The 18,188-nt window shown below is 37.0% G+C and overlaps 1 protein-coding gene across 2 annotated transcripts in view; it reads right to left on the minus strand.

Annotated features, from left to right (window-relative positions):
- Positions 1-4,661: 4,661 nt before the first annotated feature.
- The window catches only part of TBC1D23 (TBC1 domain family member 23), a 50,709-nt gene continuing 37,182 nt past the window's right edge, over positions 4,662-18,188 (minus strand). The window contains exons 14-19 of one of the 2 annotated variants that reach the window (XM_008517499.2): positions 15,612-15,751; positions 14,258-14,302; positions 11,013-11,101; positions 8,606-8,741; positions 7,122-7,316; positions 4,662-6,306 (exon numbers count right to left, since the gene is read on the minus strand). In XM_008517499.2, the coding sequence (XP_008515721.1) occupies positions 6,225-6,306; positions 7,122-7,316; positions 8,606-8,741; positions 11,013-11,101; positions 14,258-14,302; positions 15,612-15,751 (687 nt within the window). In that variant the 3' untranslated portion in view covers positions 4,662-6,224. The remainder of the gene's footprint in view (positions 6,307-7,121; positions 7,317-8,605; positions 8,742-11,012; positions 11,102-14,257; positions 14,303-15,611; positions 15,752-18,188) is intronic. The other variant, XM_008517500.2, reaches the window with a different exon arrangement.

The raw sequence follows: 18,188 nt of genomic DNA on the forward strand, positions 1-18,188 counted from the left end.
TCGGCAAATAAAGGAAGAGCAAACAGTGAGGGATCAGAGGTGGAACTGCAAGGAACAGATAGCACCCCTAGGGATGGGAGGACAAGGGAAGAAGTTGGCGTTATTAGAATCTAGAAACTGGGACCCAGACCCCTGAGGAGGGATGCTGTGGCTGGTGCTGGGAAGGTGGAAAAAGACCTGGAAACTGGAACCAGCTGCTCCCGGAACCCATCACCACTGCCAGGGTGAACAGCTGCTGTGAGGTGGTGCTGGCGGGAAGGAGCAGCAAGCAGAAAGCGTCAAGTGCTTTCTCGCTCTCTCTAGTGCCCCCTATGGACAGAGCCTGCCACGGAAACAGCTGGCAAAACAGAAATTCTGCCTTGTGAGGCTGGCAGAGTGCCAGCACAGCATCACGACACAGAATATAGAGGGTGGGTTTGGGGCGGGGAGTGGGGTGGAGCTGGGCAGAGTGAATGTGGGGTCTCGCTCCCTAAATGAGCCTCATTGACCTTGTACCTCCACGTGGCCTCACCTGTGGGCCTAGGGCCCTCTGTGAGGTGGTGTTCTCTTTAGTCCTGGGGAAGCGAGGCACAGGCCCCCTTGCTCTGGAATCTTCCACCTCAGGGTGTCCTCCCTGGGCGGAACACGTGGTGGCCACGAATCCTGCAGAGCCTTCCAGGACTCTGCAGTCCACAGGCTGGGAGCTTTTGCTATAGACCAGATAGAGACCTTTGGTTCTTATGAAACATTTCTGACATCAGCAGGGTTTGGTATTTTTATAACTTTATAGCAAGAGGAAGACAGATAAAAAGAAACAGAGAGCTCCGCAGTTACCCAGAAACAAACACGGAATGAATGAGGATACTTGGCAGGTAGGGCGGCTGGTCAGAAACAATTGTTGGACAATATTTCTCCCCTAAACACTGTCTGAGGGTCCCCATCCGAGAATTACTGCCCAGTCGTCCATTCTCTTAGATTTCACAAAACTTCCTAAAAGTCTAAAGGTAACAAATTTTGAGCAGCAGTGCACTGGATGGATGCACTAACCTGTTTATCCATTAACCCCCGAAGGGCATTTGGGGCGTTCCCAGGTTTGGGTAATTATAGGGCTGCTATAAACACTCTTGTCCAGGTTTTTGTGGGAACCTGTTTTCATTTCTTAGGGTAAATCCCAGGAGTGGGATTGCTGGGTTATATGATAAACACATGTTTAACTGTTGAAGAAACTGCCACACTCGTCTAGAGTGGCGGTCCCATTTTGAATTCCCATGAGCAATGTATACATGTTGCTGCACAACCTCAGAAAACCTGATACGTGCAGCAACATGGAGGAATTGTGAAGGCAGGACGCCACATTGAAAGAAGTCACTCAAAATACACACTGTGGGATTCCAATTATATTACATTCTGGAAAAGGCAAAATTACAGGGACAGAACTGCCAGGGGTGAGGGGAGGGTTTGATTACGAAGGAGCAGAAGAAGGGAATTTGTACGGTGCTGGAGCTGTTGTGTATCCTGACTGAGGTGGTGGTTACACAAATCTACAATGTATTGAAACTCATAGAATTACACCAGAAAGATCAGTTTTACTGTATGGGAATGAAAATATTTTAAAAATCAACAGCTCATAAGTTAATTCAATAGATTCTGTTTTCAAAATCCAACATTTATGATAGTGTTTTCTTAGAATTTTCACATTATTTGATCCTTTCAACTAATTTGTGAAGAGGCAGAGTAAAGAATTTAGACTAAACTAATTTGTATGAATGTGAAGTTTCTTTCACTGTATCCCCAGTGCTTACATCAGTGCTTGACATGTATGGTGATCATCCTTTATTTGCAGCCCCAGCCTCGAATCCCAAGCTTATGCTCTTTTCTTTCAGTCTCTCAACCCAGCCAGGAAGCGTTCCTTGTCTGACGTGAGAAACTGACACTCGGTGACTTCAGTAAAACTTTTATTCTCTGGGTCATCCAAGTTTTATTTAAAGTTTTATATTAAAGTTTACTTAAAGAGATTTTAGAATTCTAGAAAAAAATTTTTTTGTAGTTTTCGGTTAACAGATCCTGCATGTTTTGTTAGATTTATACATAGATATTTCATGTTTTGAACTGCTGTAGATGGTATTTTTTTAAAAGCTTTTGATTTCCAACTGTTCACTGCTAATATGTGGATATATGAATCATTTTTGTATGTTGAACCTTTATCTTGCAATTGTACTAAAATCGTTCGGACAGTAATGTCTGTGAATAGGGACAATTATTTCTTCCTTTCCAATCTGTAAGTCTTTTATTTCTTTTCCTTGTCTTATTGCACTGGCTAAGACTTTTAGGACAATGTAGATATGAGGAGTAACAGTGAAAGCAGACATCATTAAAAGGTTACCAGTCTTTAGGGGAAAGCATTCAGTCTTTAAACATTAAGACTGGTGTTAGCTGTAGGTTTCCTTTAGACACCCTTTATCAGATTAATGAAGTTCCCTTCTATTCCTAGTCTGCAAAGTGTTTTTTATCATAAATTAACACATTCAAAATCTCTTGCAAAAAACAGAAGAGGAGGGAATGCTTCCTCACCTCATTCTGTGAGCCCTGTATTACCTTGATACCAAAGCCAAAGACATCTATAAGAAAACTAGAAGCCAATATCCCTTATGAACACAGATACAAAAATCCTCAGTAAAATACTAGCAAAAGAATCCAGCAATACACAAAAAGTATTACACACCATGACCAATTGGATTATCCCAGGAACAGAAGGCTGGTTTAACATATGAAAACCAACTACTGTAATAAACCTTATTAATAAAGGAGAAAAACCATTAGACTATCTCAATAGATGAAAAAACTTTTGACAAAATCCAACACCCATGATAAAAACACTGTTATGGACAATGTTTGTGTCCCCCTAAAATTTATATGTTGAAGCCGTAACCACCCATGTGATGGTATTTGGAGATGTGGCCCTTGAAGGGTAGTCAGAGTTGGATAAAGTCATGACGATAGGGCCCTCATGATGGGATTAGTGCGCTTATTAGAGAGAGAGAGAGAGAGAGAGAGAGCTCTCTGCAAAAGCACAGAAAAGTGCCGTGTGAAGATACAGCAAGAAGGTAGCCTGGCTTCTCCATCAAGCAAGGAAGACAGCTCTCACCAGAACCCAACCGTGCTGGCACAGTGATCTTGGACTTTCAGCCTCCAGAATGTGAGAAAATAAATTTGTTATTTAAGCCACCTAGTCTGTAGTATTTTGTTGTGGCAGCCTGAGCTGACTAATACAAACACTCGATAAACTAGGAATAGAATACAACTTCCTCGGCCTGATAACGGCCACATGGAAAACTCACAGCTAATATCATACTTACCAGTGAAATTGTAAATGCTTTCCCCCTAAGATCAGAACAAGATGAGGGTGTCTATTCTTGCAACCCAATGGCCATCAACTAATGGATAAATAAAATGTGTTGCGGAATATTATTCAGCCATAAAAATGAATTATATTGTGATACATGCTAAAACACAGATGAAGCTTGAAGACATTAGGCTAAGTGAAATAACTCAGACACAAAAGCCACTTATTGTATGATTCTTCTTATCATGAAATGTCCAGAATAGGTAAATCCATAGAGACAGAAATTAAATTAGTGATTGCCTAAGGCTGGAGGGAGAGGGGGAAAGGGAAGGGACTGCTAATGGGTATGGAGTTTCTTTTTGGGGTGATGAAATGGTCTAGAATTAATTAGTGGTGATGGTTGCACAACTCTCTGATTATACTAAAAACCAATGAATTGTAGACTTTTAAAAAGGTGAACTTTATGGTATGTGGATTATATTTCAATAAAGATGTTAGTTTTTTAAAAGTTCAAGATGTAAATGGTAAAATTGAGATACTACTTTCATCACACATTCAACCCATGGAGTTGGGCTTTCCTCAAGTCAAACTGTCAATTTCAAATAGAACTCCAATCCATGGCTGGTTAGTTTAGTATGTAAGAAAATCATGCTAAGGAGTTAAAGGTCCTGTGTGAAACATATTGGTGGCAAAAACAGTTGAGTATATATCAGTACAAATTTACTATCCCTACTAGAAAACATGTTTTATTAGTGGTGGGCAAGTGGCATCTATAGAAAGAATTAGTTTTACACCTTAATAAGCAATAATAATTTCCAGGGACTAGGGAGTGGGGAGAGAAGAGGGGCTACATTCCCTTTTCACTCAACTTCTTTGAGCCTTGGTTTTCTCATCTTGAAAATACAAAAAATAATACCAACCCGATAATGTTGCAACCAGCGCAATCCTTGAGAGTCCACGGCAGGTGGAAATCCCAGGGTGAATTCCAGTTCTGTGGTCAGTGGGCCAATGAAGGGAGGACGAGCTACATAAGTGCCTAAAACAATCAGCGACATGTATCTTCATTTACTCTTTTTGACTAATAACTGGTGCTATTTCAGATGAGGACACTGAAGTTCAGAGAAGTGAGGTAGTTGAAGGTAGTGATTTACTACCTGTAGAGTTTAATGTCATTAGTTTTAAACTACCTCTTTCCCCATCCCCATTAGATGAAGAGGACTAAGAATCTAATACTTTCAAACCTCAAAGGAGAGCCCTCAATTTTCTAATTTTGTGGCATCTATAGAGATTTACAAGAGGGGTAAGGGGAGAAAGAAAGACATTGTCATTAAGAACAAAATTTTGAGCAAACTATACTGGTTTATTTACAATTGTAATTTATAAACAGTAACACAAACATCTTTACATTAATATTATGAAAGAAGTCCCATGGCTGAAATGGGCAAAAAATGAGACTTCAGGAGACTTCTAAAGGGGGCGCCAAAAAAGGGGGAAAATGCAACACAACAGCTGTGAGGAGAGTTAGAAATATCAAGTAGTGCACCAGGTGCAATTTCATGCAAATGTCTTCCACCACTCAGGTAAACCATTTTTATTTAGATACGAGAATCAAGTATCTGGAACTATGTTGCCTTCTATTCACTTGATCTCCATTACGTCATTAAAATAATGGCTGTAAACAGGCTACATCTAGACATTTCTCCTGACCTCTGAGAGAGCCCGTCCGTTTTGGGACAGGGCCGCCCGTGAGGACCTGCCGCTTCCTGAAGGGATTTACAACAAGTCATTCCAGGCCCAGGACGTGTCCCCGGATCTCTCTCAGCAAACGCGGTCCAACACAAACCCCAATAAATTAAACTGAGAAAGCTGCAAAATAAAGCAGATCACTTTTCAGTTTTGTCGTACTAAGAGAAGAAAAACAGTTTCAAACCACTTTTAGTAGGAGAAGACAAAAATCAGAGAAGAGAAATTCCAGACAGCGATGATAAAAACCGCTGTTGTCTACACAGCTCTCTGATCATCTGGCTTTTATATAAGCGGATATTAGTGTGGCCCAGACCATCATCTCACTGAGGACACATCAACGTGTGGTCAACACCTATTCCGAAATATCCTAAATCAAACATTCCACGTGTAAAAAAGACCAATGACATTTTACAGATACAATTCTGTCCCCAAAATGTTAATGTTAATTTTAACATGCCTACCTACTTATTATAATGCTTTTAACTGCTCCTTAGAAATCATTAGGATGAAGTTTAGTATCTGAAGCACTCAGTGTTCAAATTATTAGCTAATGGTACAAAGATGATTTGGAAACTATTATTTCAACATTTCACTAGCTAGACTGCATTTCTCAGTTGGCTGGAATCTTCATTAAAAAGATTTCACTCTTTTTAAGAACAGTAACAGCAAGCTAATTATTAATCTACGTAATACTTTTTAGTTTCTGATGTTGCTCAGTGGGTAAAACTAAATGTAGCAATTAAAGGGATCTCTTCAACTAATTCTATCTCTAATTTTCAGTGAAGACACTGCAAATATATATGCATATGGTTGTTTTTAAAACTGAAAGTGATGCATGTTCCCTTTAAAACAGCTCTTCAAAACAGAACTGCATTCTGCACCCTTAGTTCATAATGGCACAGGGTCAGTTACTTCAAAGTCATTTAATAACTGACCTTTATAATAAATCGTTTTACAAAACCAAAAATGCAAAAGAAAATTAAAAAAAAATTTTTAACTGTCCAGAGATTGATTATAATAATTTACACTTTCTTAGACCTGCTATTCAAGCACCCCCATGAGCAGATGAAAGGTCTCCGGATAGAATTCAGTCAGGAAAATCTGTCCATGTTTCTCCTGGTTGCCTTCATTTCCTTGGAAATGATTCTCTTTTATATTAACTTTCCAAAGCATCCAAAACTTTCATGATCTGTTGTTTTATGGCTTTGGTAGCGTCTCCTGCATTTGGAATCAAATACCTATGGGGGAAAAATATATGTAAGTATAATGCTTTCCCTTCAGGACTCAGCTTAGATGTCACTTCCAGCAGGAAGCTTTCCCTGACCTACAAGTCAGAAGAGATGCCCTCCCATGTATTCCCCATAACTTATTCCAGTAACATACACTCAACAGCATATTTTTAAAGAGAAAACCAAGATGTAAAAGCAAGGGGATTTTCATACAGTGCAGAGCAAGGTGAGATGAGTGCAGGTGAGGAGTCAGGAGAGCTAATTTGGTTCCATCACACACTGGGTGTAAAGATCTGGAAGTCACTCAACACCTCCGGGCTTCACACTTTATAAGATTAAAGATGCCTTAGGTTTGACCTCAGTGTGGTCTGGGGCCTCGTACCAATCCATGAACTGTTTGCCACTGGTCCACAATGAGATAAGGAGGAGCTTGTACTAGATTCTAAGGTAACTAGACCACTCAGCACACTGCTTAGTTCACTGACACTTTCAAAACAAGAACTTCTTCACGAAGGAAAATAAAAACACTGACTTACATTCTGAGACACGTTTCTTATTTCACTGCAAACCAGCACTTAGCGTAGTACTAGTGTAGATCATTCTCAAAGACCCTCCCGCCAAGCATGAGATCAGCTATGGCCCTTACTGAAATCATGTGCTAATCCACCAATGACTAAGGATTTGGAAGAGAAAGACAGCAAAGAATACTAATACAAGTGATTCAAATATCCTCTTCCACCATCTACTCCCCAAAATAGAGAAACAAACCGAGTTTAATAATGAACTAATTCAATAATTCAGATATCACCCTAAGAAAATCTTACCTTTCGATTGCCAAGATTTCTATTCCTGAAGCGCTGCTGTTTCCATACTTGAAGGTAATTAGCTCAGGATGTTTTTTTTTGGATGTAATTTTAACTACAGAATTTAGTGCTTGTCGAGACTGTATATAAGCCAATCCTTTCCGTGAAAGAATCTCCCTTAAACAGTACATGTGGGTCGCAGTGACCAACAAGTGACTTGAGAGGGAAAAAGCATTAAAAACAGAAAGAAACGTCATTCAAAACAGCTGTTACTTCAACAGCCCAAGTTATAAAAAATGTTCAACTCCAGACAGAATTATTTTTGAGTTAAGAAATATAGGCAAAGGATCTATAAACAAATAAGCTACTTCATAAAAGCTTTTAATTTTTTTAGTTGCATGCAAAATTAATGTTTCATTAACAGATAATCCTGTAACTGTTTAAGAGCAAAGTTTATATTTTATATAATGAAAAGTACAACAAAATTAGAAATTATTAAAATAATAGATGTTTAGAATCTATTCTCTGTGGTATATGGAATACACACTTTTCAGACTTTTAACAGTATTGTCTATATTCACAAACTAATCTCATTCAGTATACCATAGCATATACTTAATATCAAAGACCACTAAGCAATAGTTGGGCTGCCTTACATATTTTATAACAATCTGTAACTGGATCCTTAAGGCAAAAAGGGCACAGGATTATTAACAGCCCCCCTGGTGCCCCAGCTCACTTTAATATAGTGATAATACTCATACACTTTTATGTAATACAGTAAGACAAATATTAGACAAGTCCAGAATGTGGGACATTCTGCAGAACAACTGGTCTAGACTCAAAGGATTCATCCACCACGAAGGAAAGGGGGACGTGGTGGTGAGTAGTACTGGTGCACACTGGGTGAGTCTCACTGGGTGAGACTAAAGAGGTGTAACAGGCAAATGCAGGTGTGAACCACGACTGGATCCTGGATCAGGAAGAGAAGAACACTGACTGTAAAAGATACTTTAGGCATACTGAGAAGTTGCTGTGTAGTCTATACACTGAATGATACTCATTTTTAAGGTTTTTAAAGAAGTGATAATGCTATTGGAGTTGTCTGGAAGAAAGCTCACCTTGGGAGATTTATGCTGAAGCATGGAGGGGTAAAGCGTGTCTCATCTGTCAGCTTCTTCTGAATGGGCTGACAAAAGGGAAGTGGATGTGTATGTGTGTACGATGTACATAAACAGATGGGGGAGTGTGAAAAGAAGTTAAAAGCTGTGAATCTGAGAGAGGCTTATAAGGATGTTCAAGGTAGTTTCTTCAACTTTTTTGTTAAATTTTTCAAAATAAAACAATTACGTAAGAAGTATTTTTAAAAATCAAGACATATAATACAAGTTGACATATCAAAATTATATCTTACTGTACTTGGATAAAAATTCTTCTGCAGTTCAGTTTTATATTAACTTTCCTAAATTCAATTTTACTTCTGAAGAAGGCATTTTAAAAAGTACCTAGGAAACATGTGTCCACTTTCTTTCACTTCTTTACAAGGAAAATGATGCTTGACGTCTGGCTTGTTTATCCAAGTCTGAATATTTACAACTTCTTTTCTATCATCATCTGACATTGAAGAACTGTCAATTTCATCTGTAAAGAATAAAGTGTTAAAAGCTGGTGTTACCAGTTTTTTAAATGATACAGTTCTTAACAGCCTGAAAAATTTTTCAGCAGTATTTTAAAGATTTTATTTTTTCCTTTTTCTCCCCAAAGCCCCCCAGTACATAGTTGTATATTCTTTGTTGTGGGTCCTTCTAGTTGTGGCATGTGGGACGCTGCCTCAGTGTGGTTTGATGAGCAGTGTCATGTCCGCGCCCAGGATTCGAACCAACGAAACACTGGGCTGCCTGCAGCAGAGCACGCGAACTTAACCGCTCGGCCACGGGGCCAGCCCCTTTCAGTAGTATTTTAAACGTACAGATTGGAAAAAAAACCCAATTCTAACCCTGCTACTGTATTTCCTGATATCACTAATACTAACACAGAAGTAAGACTATGAAATATCACTCTATGTGGTAAGAAAGTCAGGTGAAAATATTAAGAATACACTTTTCAAAGATTAACCTATCTGAGGAATTTCACCTTTTTTGATTTATACAACATAACTCTAATATCACTATTCTGTAGAGAGATGGCTGAACTGTCCAATAATAAGCACCTATCTGGAGGGCAAAGATGGCAGAGTTCTTTGTCTCTTGCTGCTTTCTGATTTTAAGGAAAACAAAGAAAAACCATCCTGGGATAAATCTATTTAGTGGTTTTTTTCCCGTAAGAGAAATATAAGACATTCTAACTATTTTGTTTTTCTAATTTAAGAAAGGGGAATTACAGTTCCTAGGGTCCATAATTATAAATGTTTTCCCTTTGCTTTGTAAGAAATACTCTGAAATACAGAGACATAATAAAACGAGGAAATCTCATACATCTATACACTTCCAGCTTAGACAATCAAGTGACGCCCACATGTCTCTCCCCAGGCGTAGTCCCCCTCCATCCCCTCTAAGAACCGGTGACTCTGGGAATTTGCCGATACACGTCTGTACTTTTGCCATATATAAATATCCCTAAATAAGATACAACAGTGTTTGCATTTTAAGTAAAATTTATGTAAATACTAGACTGTTCAACTGTATTCTTCTGCAACTGCTACCTCCTTCCTAACATTGTGAAATTTATCCATGTTGACACACACAGCTCTAGTCTTCCCTTTCCATTACTGTGCAATTTTCCACAATGTAAATATGTGTATATATATGATATACATAAATATACCATAATTTATTCACCCATTTGCATTTCCCCATTGCTAAAGGAAGGAGTTAAAATATTCAGGGAGAGATAGAGACTGATAGATAACAGGAAAATGGCAACAGAGTGGGGGGAAAAAAGGAGAAAAAGAAACAATTAGAAATAGCACACAGAAAACTACATTTACCTCAATACAAGTTTTCAAGAAGGTGATTTTGTAATATCTATTAAAGGATAAAATGTGATTCCCTATAATGTAGCGATCTACTGCTAAGAATTTGCCCCCTGAACATACTTGCAAAAATTCATCTAGATAAATGTGTAAAAATATCCACTGCAATTTCAAACAGAGAAAAACTGGAAAATTACCAGAGTCAGTTGGGAGAAGACTGATTAAATAAATTATGGTATGTTTACATGAGAGAAGGAGAACTGAGGAGGGATATGGGCTGAGATAGAAAATTTGCAACATGTATTAAGTGGAAAAAGCAAGGTGAGATTTGGGAGTACTTCGTTCTTATTTTGTACATTTAGATACTGTTTTATTTTCTTCTAATTCAATACATATACTAATACTAACTATGATTACTTAACCAGGGTAATCTGGGCAGTGGGATTATGAACCAAGGTATTAAATTATTTTTAAAAATGTAGACATCCACGGAGGATGACAATTTCCCTGACACGACAGCCCCATCTTGTGGCCCTTGAAGATATTGCCTCCCGGTTCAAAAGGCTCTTTTCAGCTGTCTCAATTTTGCAATTCCCTTCAGTCCCACACTCTCACTCTCCTCGGTGGGTGGATTAAGGGGATTTAAATCCAATCCCATGGATTTAAATACTATTTCTACACTGATAATTCCCAGATTATCACCAGTTTAGAGTTCCCTCCTCAGCTAAAGACGCCTACAACAACTGCCGACTCAGTATTTCTGCTTGGGTTTCATCGAACAGGCAGAACTTCAGCTGTCTGAAACCAAACTATTAATAGAAAAACCACCAATCTCCAATCTCCTCTACACTCCCACTGTCTGTTTAGAGCAGTTGTGCAGCTCGTCTCAGACGGGCCCGGCGCCTGGGGAAAGCAGTCTATAGGCATGGGTATTACTCCACCTGTGTCGTATTCTTCTTCATCCCCAATGCTGAAAACGGGCTTCACACCACGGTAAGGCTTGCCCACTCTGTCACTGCTGCTCACATGCCTACAGGCAAAGAATTTGAGAGGGGGAAACCATCACTTTAGAAGTTAACTGCCCATGTACCATCCAGTTTTATGACAGCTATGTTAAGGAAATTGAAACAAAATAAGGAAATTATGTTAGCAAAAGGGGCATAAGGTCTTGGTAGGCTGAATGCTTTCAAATATATGAAAATTACATTTTAAACCATTTTATTATTCATATTAAAACCAATGCTTCCATCGGTTTGGCCTTAGGACAGTTACTTAACCTCACTGTGCTTGTCTGCTCCTCTGTAGAAGGGTGATAACAATATCTACCCTTCATGGTTACTGTGAGAATTAAGTCAGCTGATATTTTCTGAAGCTCTTAAAAACAATGCCTGACATATATTAAGTGCTACATACATGATTGTTAGACAAAAAGGATTATGGAACCAAACATCAAATTCCAGGAGAACTTAAGGCTTCTCATACGGGAGCAAGTGTCATAAGGTTTTTCCTCCCATTTTTTATTAGTTATTGTTGTTTGAAGAGAAACTAAGATGCTATTTCTTTTTTTTTTTTTTTTTAAAGATTTTATTTTTTTCCTTTTTCTCCCCAAAGCCCCCAGGTACATAGTTGTATATTCTTCGTTGTGGGTCCTTCTAGTTGTGGCACGTGGGACGCTGCCTCAGCGTGGTTTGATGAGCAGTGCTATGTCCATGCCCAGGATTCGAACCAACGAAACACTGGGCCGCCTGCAGCGGAGCGCGCGAACTTAACCACTCGGCCACGGGGCCAGCCCCAAAGATGCTATTTCTTTTACATAAATGTCAATAAACCATGAAAATGAATCTGCCTTTCTTTTTCAACTGGCAGAAGCATAAACAACATGTAAACTCAAACTTGATCAGTCCTGCAGGAATTATGACCTCTCTCTTGTTGATATAAAAATTTATACCTCGTTACTTTTCAGGTAATCTCAAGAAAAAAACCAAGATGTAAAATTAAACTACTTCAATAAAATATGTTTCTGGGGGAAAGGCAGTGTATTATTTGTAGGATAAGTTTCAGTTAAGATTATCTACAATGAAAGAAAGCTGTGGCTTTTTTTTTTTTTTTCCTTGTCATGTATCAAGAGATAGTCCAATGTGGGAAAAAATCAAGTTACATATCTTTACTTAGTGTTATAATTCAATTTTTCTAGACGATAGAGATCATATCTGTATTTTAAATAATTTCCCAATATAAATCATCAATAAAAATCTCATCATGACCTAATTTTGTTGAAATAGGATTAAATCTTTACTTCTCCCAAAACAACATTCCTCAATAGAAAACCAGCAAGAGTTGAGACTATAACAGACACTCTTGGGGAATTATAAGTTAGATTAATTGATACATAGCTTACAGTTTGATTAAGATAAAATCATTTGATCTTACGTTAAAACATATCTAATGTAAAATTATCCTGTAAATTATCAAACTATGCTCGTTTGAGACAGAAAAATGAAAGAAAATTCAAACACCTAGGAAACTCAGATTCTGCATTCTTACAAAAGGCAAAGACAAAGATGATATAGCTTTTATCTAAAAATACTTTAGTGCCATCTATATTATAAAATTGTATGAGATTAAGTAACTGTTGTCTCCTGATATAAAAGCAAAATTAAACTGCCAGACATAGAAACTTACAAAGATAACATTTACAATAAATGCTTGAACCAGAACCCAAGTGTGAATAAAGTGACAATCCAAAAAGCCAAAGTTATTCACTATTGATCTAGATTTATAAAACAATGCAGTTTTTAAAAACAAGATTGCTAAAGATTACTGAGATAGTTCTTAAGAGACTGGCTAAAAATTAATGAAATTCAAAGGCTGGACTCTTTTTAAAGAGCAGTATATCTATCCTTTTTTGACTAAAGTAATAACAGAAACAACTACAAAATAGTTGGATCTGGTTTTAACTTAATTTACTGAGCTCAGAAAGAAATTCAATTCATTCTAACTTTTCACTAAATTCTATTTTCAAAATACATAAAACTGCCTGTGGACCAGAGAAGATAAATTTTTTAAAAATTAAGAATTTGCAAGAAAACTTGGGAATTAAGTAAAAATTAGACTAATTCAATGGTCCTATAAGAAAAGAAAGTAGAAAGATGATTGACAAATAGATTATAATTTTTAAAGAAGCAATTTCCTTTAAAATTTTAGATAAAATTATACTAGAAGCCCTATAATTGGCGTTGTGCAGGAACAGTCACAGTAAATAAAAATTCTTATCAATAAGTTGAGAGTAAATTATTCTTTTTAAAAATGCTACTTCTAGCCACTAAAAATATTGAAATGACCTGAGAAAAAGTCAACTCCATTATTCCAAAGCTTAATTTACATTCAAAGTATGACTAGAATTTCTTTTAAAATGTTCATAGGTATAGCTATAATTGATATTCTTACTTAAATTGCAGAAAAATTCTGTAAGTGTAAAAACTGTAAAGCCATAAAGAAGTATTAAATTAGTAAAGTTCTTTGCTCATCCCAGTTGAGGATCCAGTGGACTGTTAAACTTTAACCTTATTGGAACCCAATGACTAGTAGCCCATCTTACCAGGGGCAGAGAAGAGAAGATGGATTATACATTAACATGTCCAGCATGACCTAATTTCTTTCAAGGAAAACCTGGCACCCACCAATTTATATATGTTAACCCACCAACATAAACACATACATCTTAGTAAGAAAAATCCAAAAATATTATACAGTTACATAATGTACATGAATTAACAAAACCTTTGAACCATGAACTGTGCCTCTGTCAGGTGCTATAATTACTCTGGGGCAGAGACAGAGTAAACGATCCCCAAAGTTCACACCTGGCCCACTCTGAGCCTCTATATTCTCTGTCTCACTTCCCCCATCTCAGAGTAAAAACTGAAGGTTTTATGGAGTTCTTGGGTTTGAATGTACTTGATATTCATCTGAGGAATGGGAGATATAAAGAAGCATGCAAGGAAAAACAATTAAAATGATCAAGCAAAAAACAAAAAAAAACAGATCAATCAGCATCACACACTCCTAAAAGCAGAATGAGAAAAGTTTAGCATCTGAGACAGCTGCACGAAATCTGAGCCAAGACAGCAGGAGGCATGCTAAAGACAGGGACGGTCCGACAAAGCTGCTCCACTCATTGGCTTACCGCTCTGTACATGTTCTGTCTGGCCAAGGAAGATTGAAAGACATTCTACAGCAAATCGAGGCAGAGGACAGAACAAAATGATTATTAACAACACAACAGCTTTAAAACAAAAAATACAGTATAATCAGTTTTTCTAACCCAGAGTTTACATTGTAAAGAAAACGTTTTGATCATCTAGGTACAAAGAAAAAGGAAGAAAAGGCCAGTTTGAAGTGATTCTTTAACAAAGAGAATAGTCTCTTCAACTCAGAGTTATCACTAGTTCATTTCAAAATAAAGTTTTAAATGTTCATGCTACAAAATGCAGCAACAATGGTTCCCTAATTCAGAATGCACTAACTAAAAGTAAAAAGGTTAGGCTCCTGAGAGCTGATGTAATTTTAATGAGCAAAAAATCTTTCAGGCTTGATAAAACCCTTTAATATTATTTATCAGCAGACCATTTTAGACAAGGTACAACGTTTTGGATTAGTGAACATAACCTATTCTCTTCTTTGCTAATTACTAAATGGGAAAAAAATGCATGGTATGCATATGAGCTTTACTTAAAGTGACAAATTCCTGTCATTCAGTTCTTAAAAGTCAAATATTTCAACTTTTCTAGGACAATGCAAGTAAGACATGAGAGTGAAATTAAATACTACAACACATTTCCAAGATCAGGCTTGCTCAGAAACAAATTCTGCGCTGGAATTATTAGGTTAGCCTTGAACTCTAGGAAGAAGGGTCAATTAGACTAATATGTGGAGAAAAAAGCACACTGCGCACTCGCAGTTCCAGTAAGACGCAACATAACAGACATTCCTAACCTCGCTTATCATTTGTTAGCTGTGTCCTTCACTTGTAATTCACGGGGAAAGAGGGGTCACTTATATTCTGTGAACAAATTCTATGAAGAGCTAAACTCTTAAACTTAAGAAAATGGGCTTCTGCTTTATTTAGCATGACCAAATCTTGTAGGTTTTAAATTCCTGGAGCAGAGGAAGAGGTTCCTGCTATGAAGTTACTACATGTAGGAAACAATTCCCATCCATCTGACATGTGGGAAGCAGCTACTACATGAAGTGTAATACACATAATGGCATTTGAACATTGTTTTAAACAAATGGCATGACGGAGCAGAATCATTATTTACATCTTATTCTGAGCAGTGGAAGAAGAGAGAGGAATCTTTGTAGTCAAATTTTATAGCAATAAAGGACAGCTATGCAATTATAATGAAAACTGGAATCATATAATAAAAAAATGTACTTTACGATGCTTTTCTAGAACACATTCAACTAACATTTACTGTAAGACATTTTTCTTTAGTTTTAATTACTCATCATAAACTCATACCATATAAGCAACTCACCGGTCCACAGGAGTTGATGTATTCTCAATAAAACTGATAACTTTTTCCCTGACATTAACAGATTTTGTCTTCAAAGCAACAGTCATTTTATTTACTAGTGATTTCATTCCTCTATCATTTGAGCCATTAGAAGAGTCACCCTGAAAAAAAAGAACTTACTGATGAATTAACTGCTCTTTAAATGATTAGCACACACACTACTGCTAAAGGTTATCAAGATGTTGTAGACTGAATTGTGTGTCCCCCGCGCCCCCAGATTCATGTGTTAAAGTCCTAATTCCCAGTACACCTCAGAAAGTGACTGTTTGTGGAGACAGGGCCTTTAAAGGGTAAATTAAGGTTAAATGAGGTCCTAAAGGTGAGTTCTAATCCAGTATGACTGGTGTCCTCATAGAAAGGGGGGAGACATCAGGGATGCACATGCACAGAAAAAAGGCCAAGTGCAAACAGAGCAAGAAGGCGCCATGTGCTAGCCAAAGAAAGAGGCCTCAGGAGAAACGAAACCGGCTGGCCCTTTGATCGGACCTCCAGCCTCCAGAAGGAGGAGAAAATTAATTTGTGTTGTTGAAGCCACCTAGTCGGTTGTACTTTGTTATGGCGGCCCTAGCACACGGCACTAGGTGAAATCATTTAGGAACGGAAGGCAGAAATGAAAAATCAGGATACACTTGCACGTATAAATGTGTGAAGTCTGACATTACCTTCTTTATTCAGTAACAAATAAAGTTATTGACCTTTTCTTAACTCAGATTACTCTATAAAAATAAGCAAAAGTGTAATCAGAATATTATCCATGTAGCTAAATTTTTAAACATTATTCCTTTCAAATGTTTGCTTTTTAAAGCTTTTTCACTTAGACTTCTAATTTCTCAAGAAAAGTTATCCTTATGTACCTAATGTAATAGAAGGATAAGTATAATTCTTAAACTGTCCATGGGACTGGTCCCATATACCCCAGAGGGCAAGTTAGTGATAGGTATCAAAAATTTAAAAGTGTGCCTATCTTTTGCCCATTAATTCCTTTTCAGAATTTATGCGAAGGAAATAATCAATATGCGCCCATTTGCTAGCATTTTAAAATACATTTAGTATAAAAGCAGAAAATAAAACTCTATGTACACTCTGATCATGTACTTTTAAAATAAAATACACATTTATTAAAAAGATTTGAAGAAAATATTTCAAAATATGAATAGCAGTTATCTCTTGTAAGGTTAGAAGTGATTTTTTCTTTATACTTTTCATATTTACATGCTACAATGAACACGTGTTATTTTTATTTTTAAGAGAAATAAGTCATTAACTAAATAACATAAAAACCATGTTTCTATTTCGATATCCAAATTCAAAACCAAATTTAACTGACTGTGGAAATTCTTTGGTACTTTTGAATATAATGCATCTTTAAGACAGTTTCTTTAATGGCCTCAATCACTGTTTATCAAATCTGAAGATAAAAACTTCAACAGAAAGACTATCCAACATGCTGTGGGTGGGAATATAAATGAGAATAATATTTTTTGGAGGGAAATTTGATAATGCAGAATTCTAAGAATTTTGATAATCTTTTGATCAAGTTATTCCACTTCTAGGACTAAATAATCATGGTGTATCCAAATATATTACTACAAAAATAAATTGTAGTAGGGTTTATAACAGAAAAAAGACTAGATGCAATGTAAATAATCAACAATAGGGGACTAAGTGAATAAATTATAATCTCTCCAAACAATGGAATACTATTTAGTTATTCAAAATGAAAAACAGTGTTTATTAAATAACTGGTGATCTCACACAAAGAGCTCTTAGATACCTAGAGAATCAAGTCGAAAACAATTCTCAGAGAAACCTTATCTGTTGGCAATTTGACAATAATTTGCTTCGATTTACATGGCTGAAGATAAACTTCAATTAATCGTCTAATGAGTTATAACTGTATAACTAGCACTGTTAAACATGTGACGGTATTACACTTCACATTCACTTGCACATGTAATCCCCGAATCATCCTTACGAGGAAGGTTCTGTTATTATCATCCCTATGGTTCAGATGGAGAAACCAGAGCTAAAAAGATCTTGCTGGAAATCTTGAAGAAAGTAAATTGTGAAGATAAAACCTGAACACCTGAGTAAGTCAGAATGGTAAGCCCAAGCTAATAACCATGACCCTGTAATGCAGTTTTCCTTATATTTGTTTTGAAGAATGATCATTAGGTAGATGAGGACTATTAGTTGTTAAGAAAGCGATTTAATGACACCTAATTCAACTGACATGAAATTCTGAAAAAGCACAAAAAACTTCTTGCCCAAATATTTCCAAAGTAGAACAGAAAATGATTTACCCACTATAGCAAAGCCCTGCAGTAATATACATCTCAGTAACTAAAAATCAAATATAACAGGATTGGCAATCAGTTCCTGTCTTCCTCTGCCCAGCCCATTCTCAAACATGGGTGGACTGAAGTTCTAATTATGTAAGTTTGTCGTACGGAGAGGTAGAGACATGGCATGTGGGAGGTGTGACCATGAACCTCAGAGTTCTGGCTCCAACGTATTGGGAGATTCCTAGAACCAGCT

Source organism: Equus przewalskii, chromosome 18 (genome assembly GCF_037783145.1).
Source record: "Equus przewalskii isolate Varuska chromosome 18, EquPr2, whole genome shotgun sequence".
NCBI lineage: Eukaryota > Metazoa > Chordata > Mammalia > Perissodactyla > Equidae > Equus > Equus przewalskii.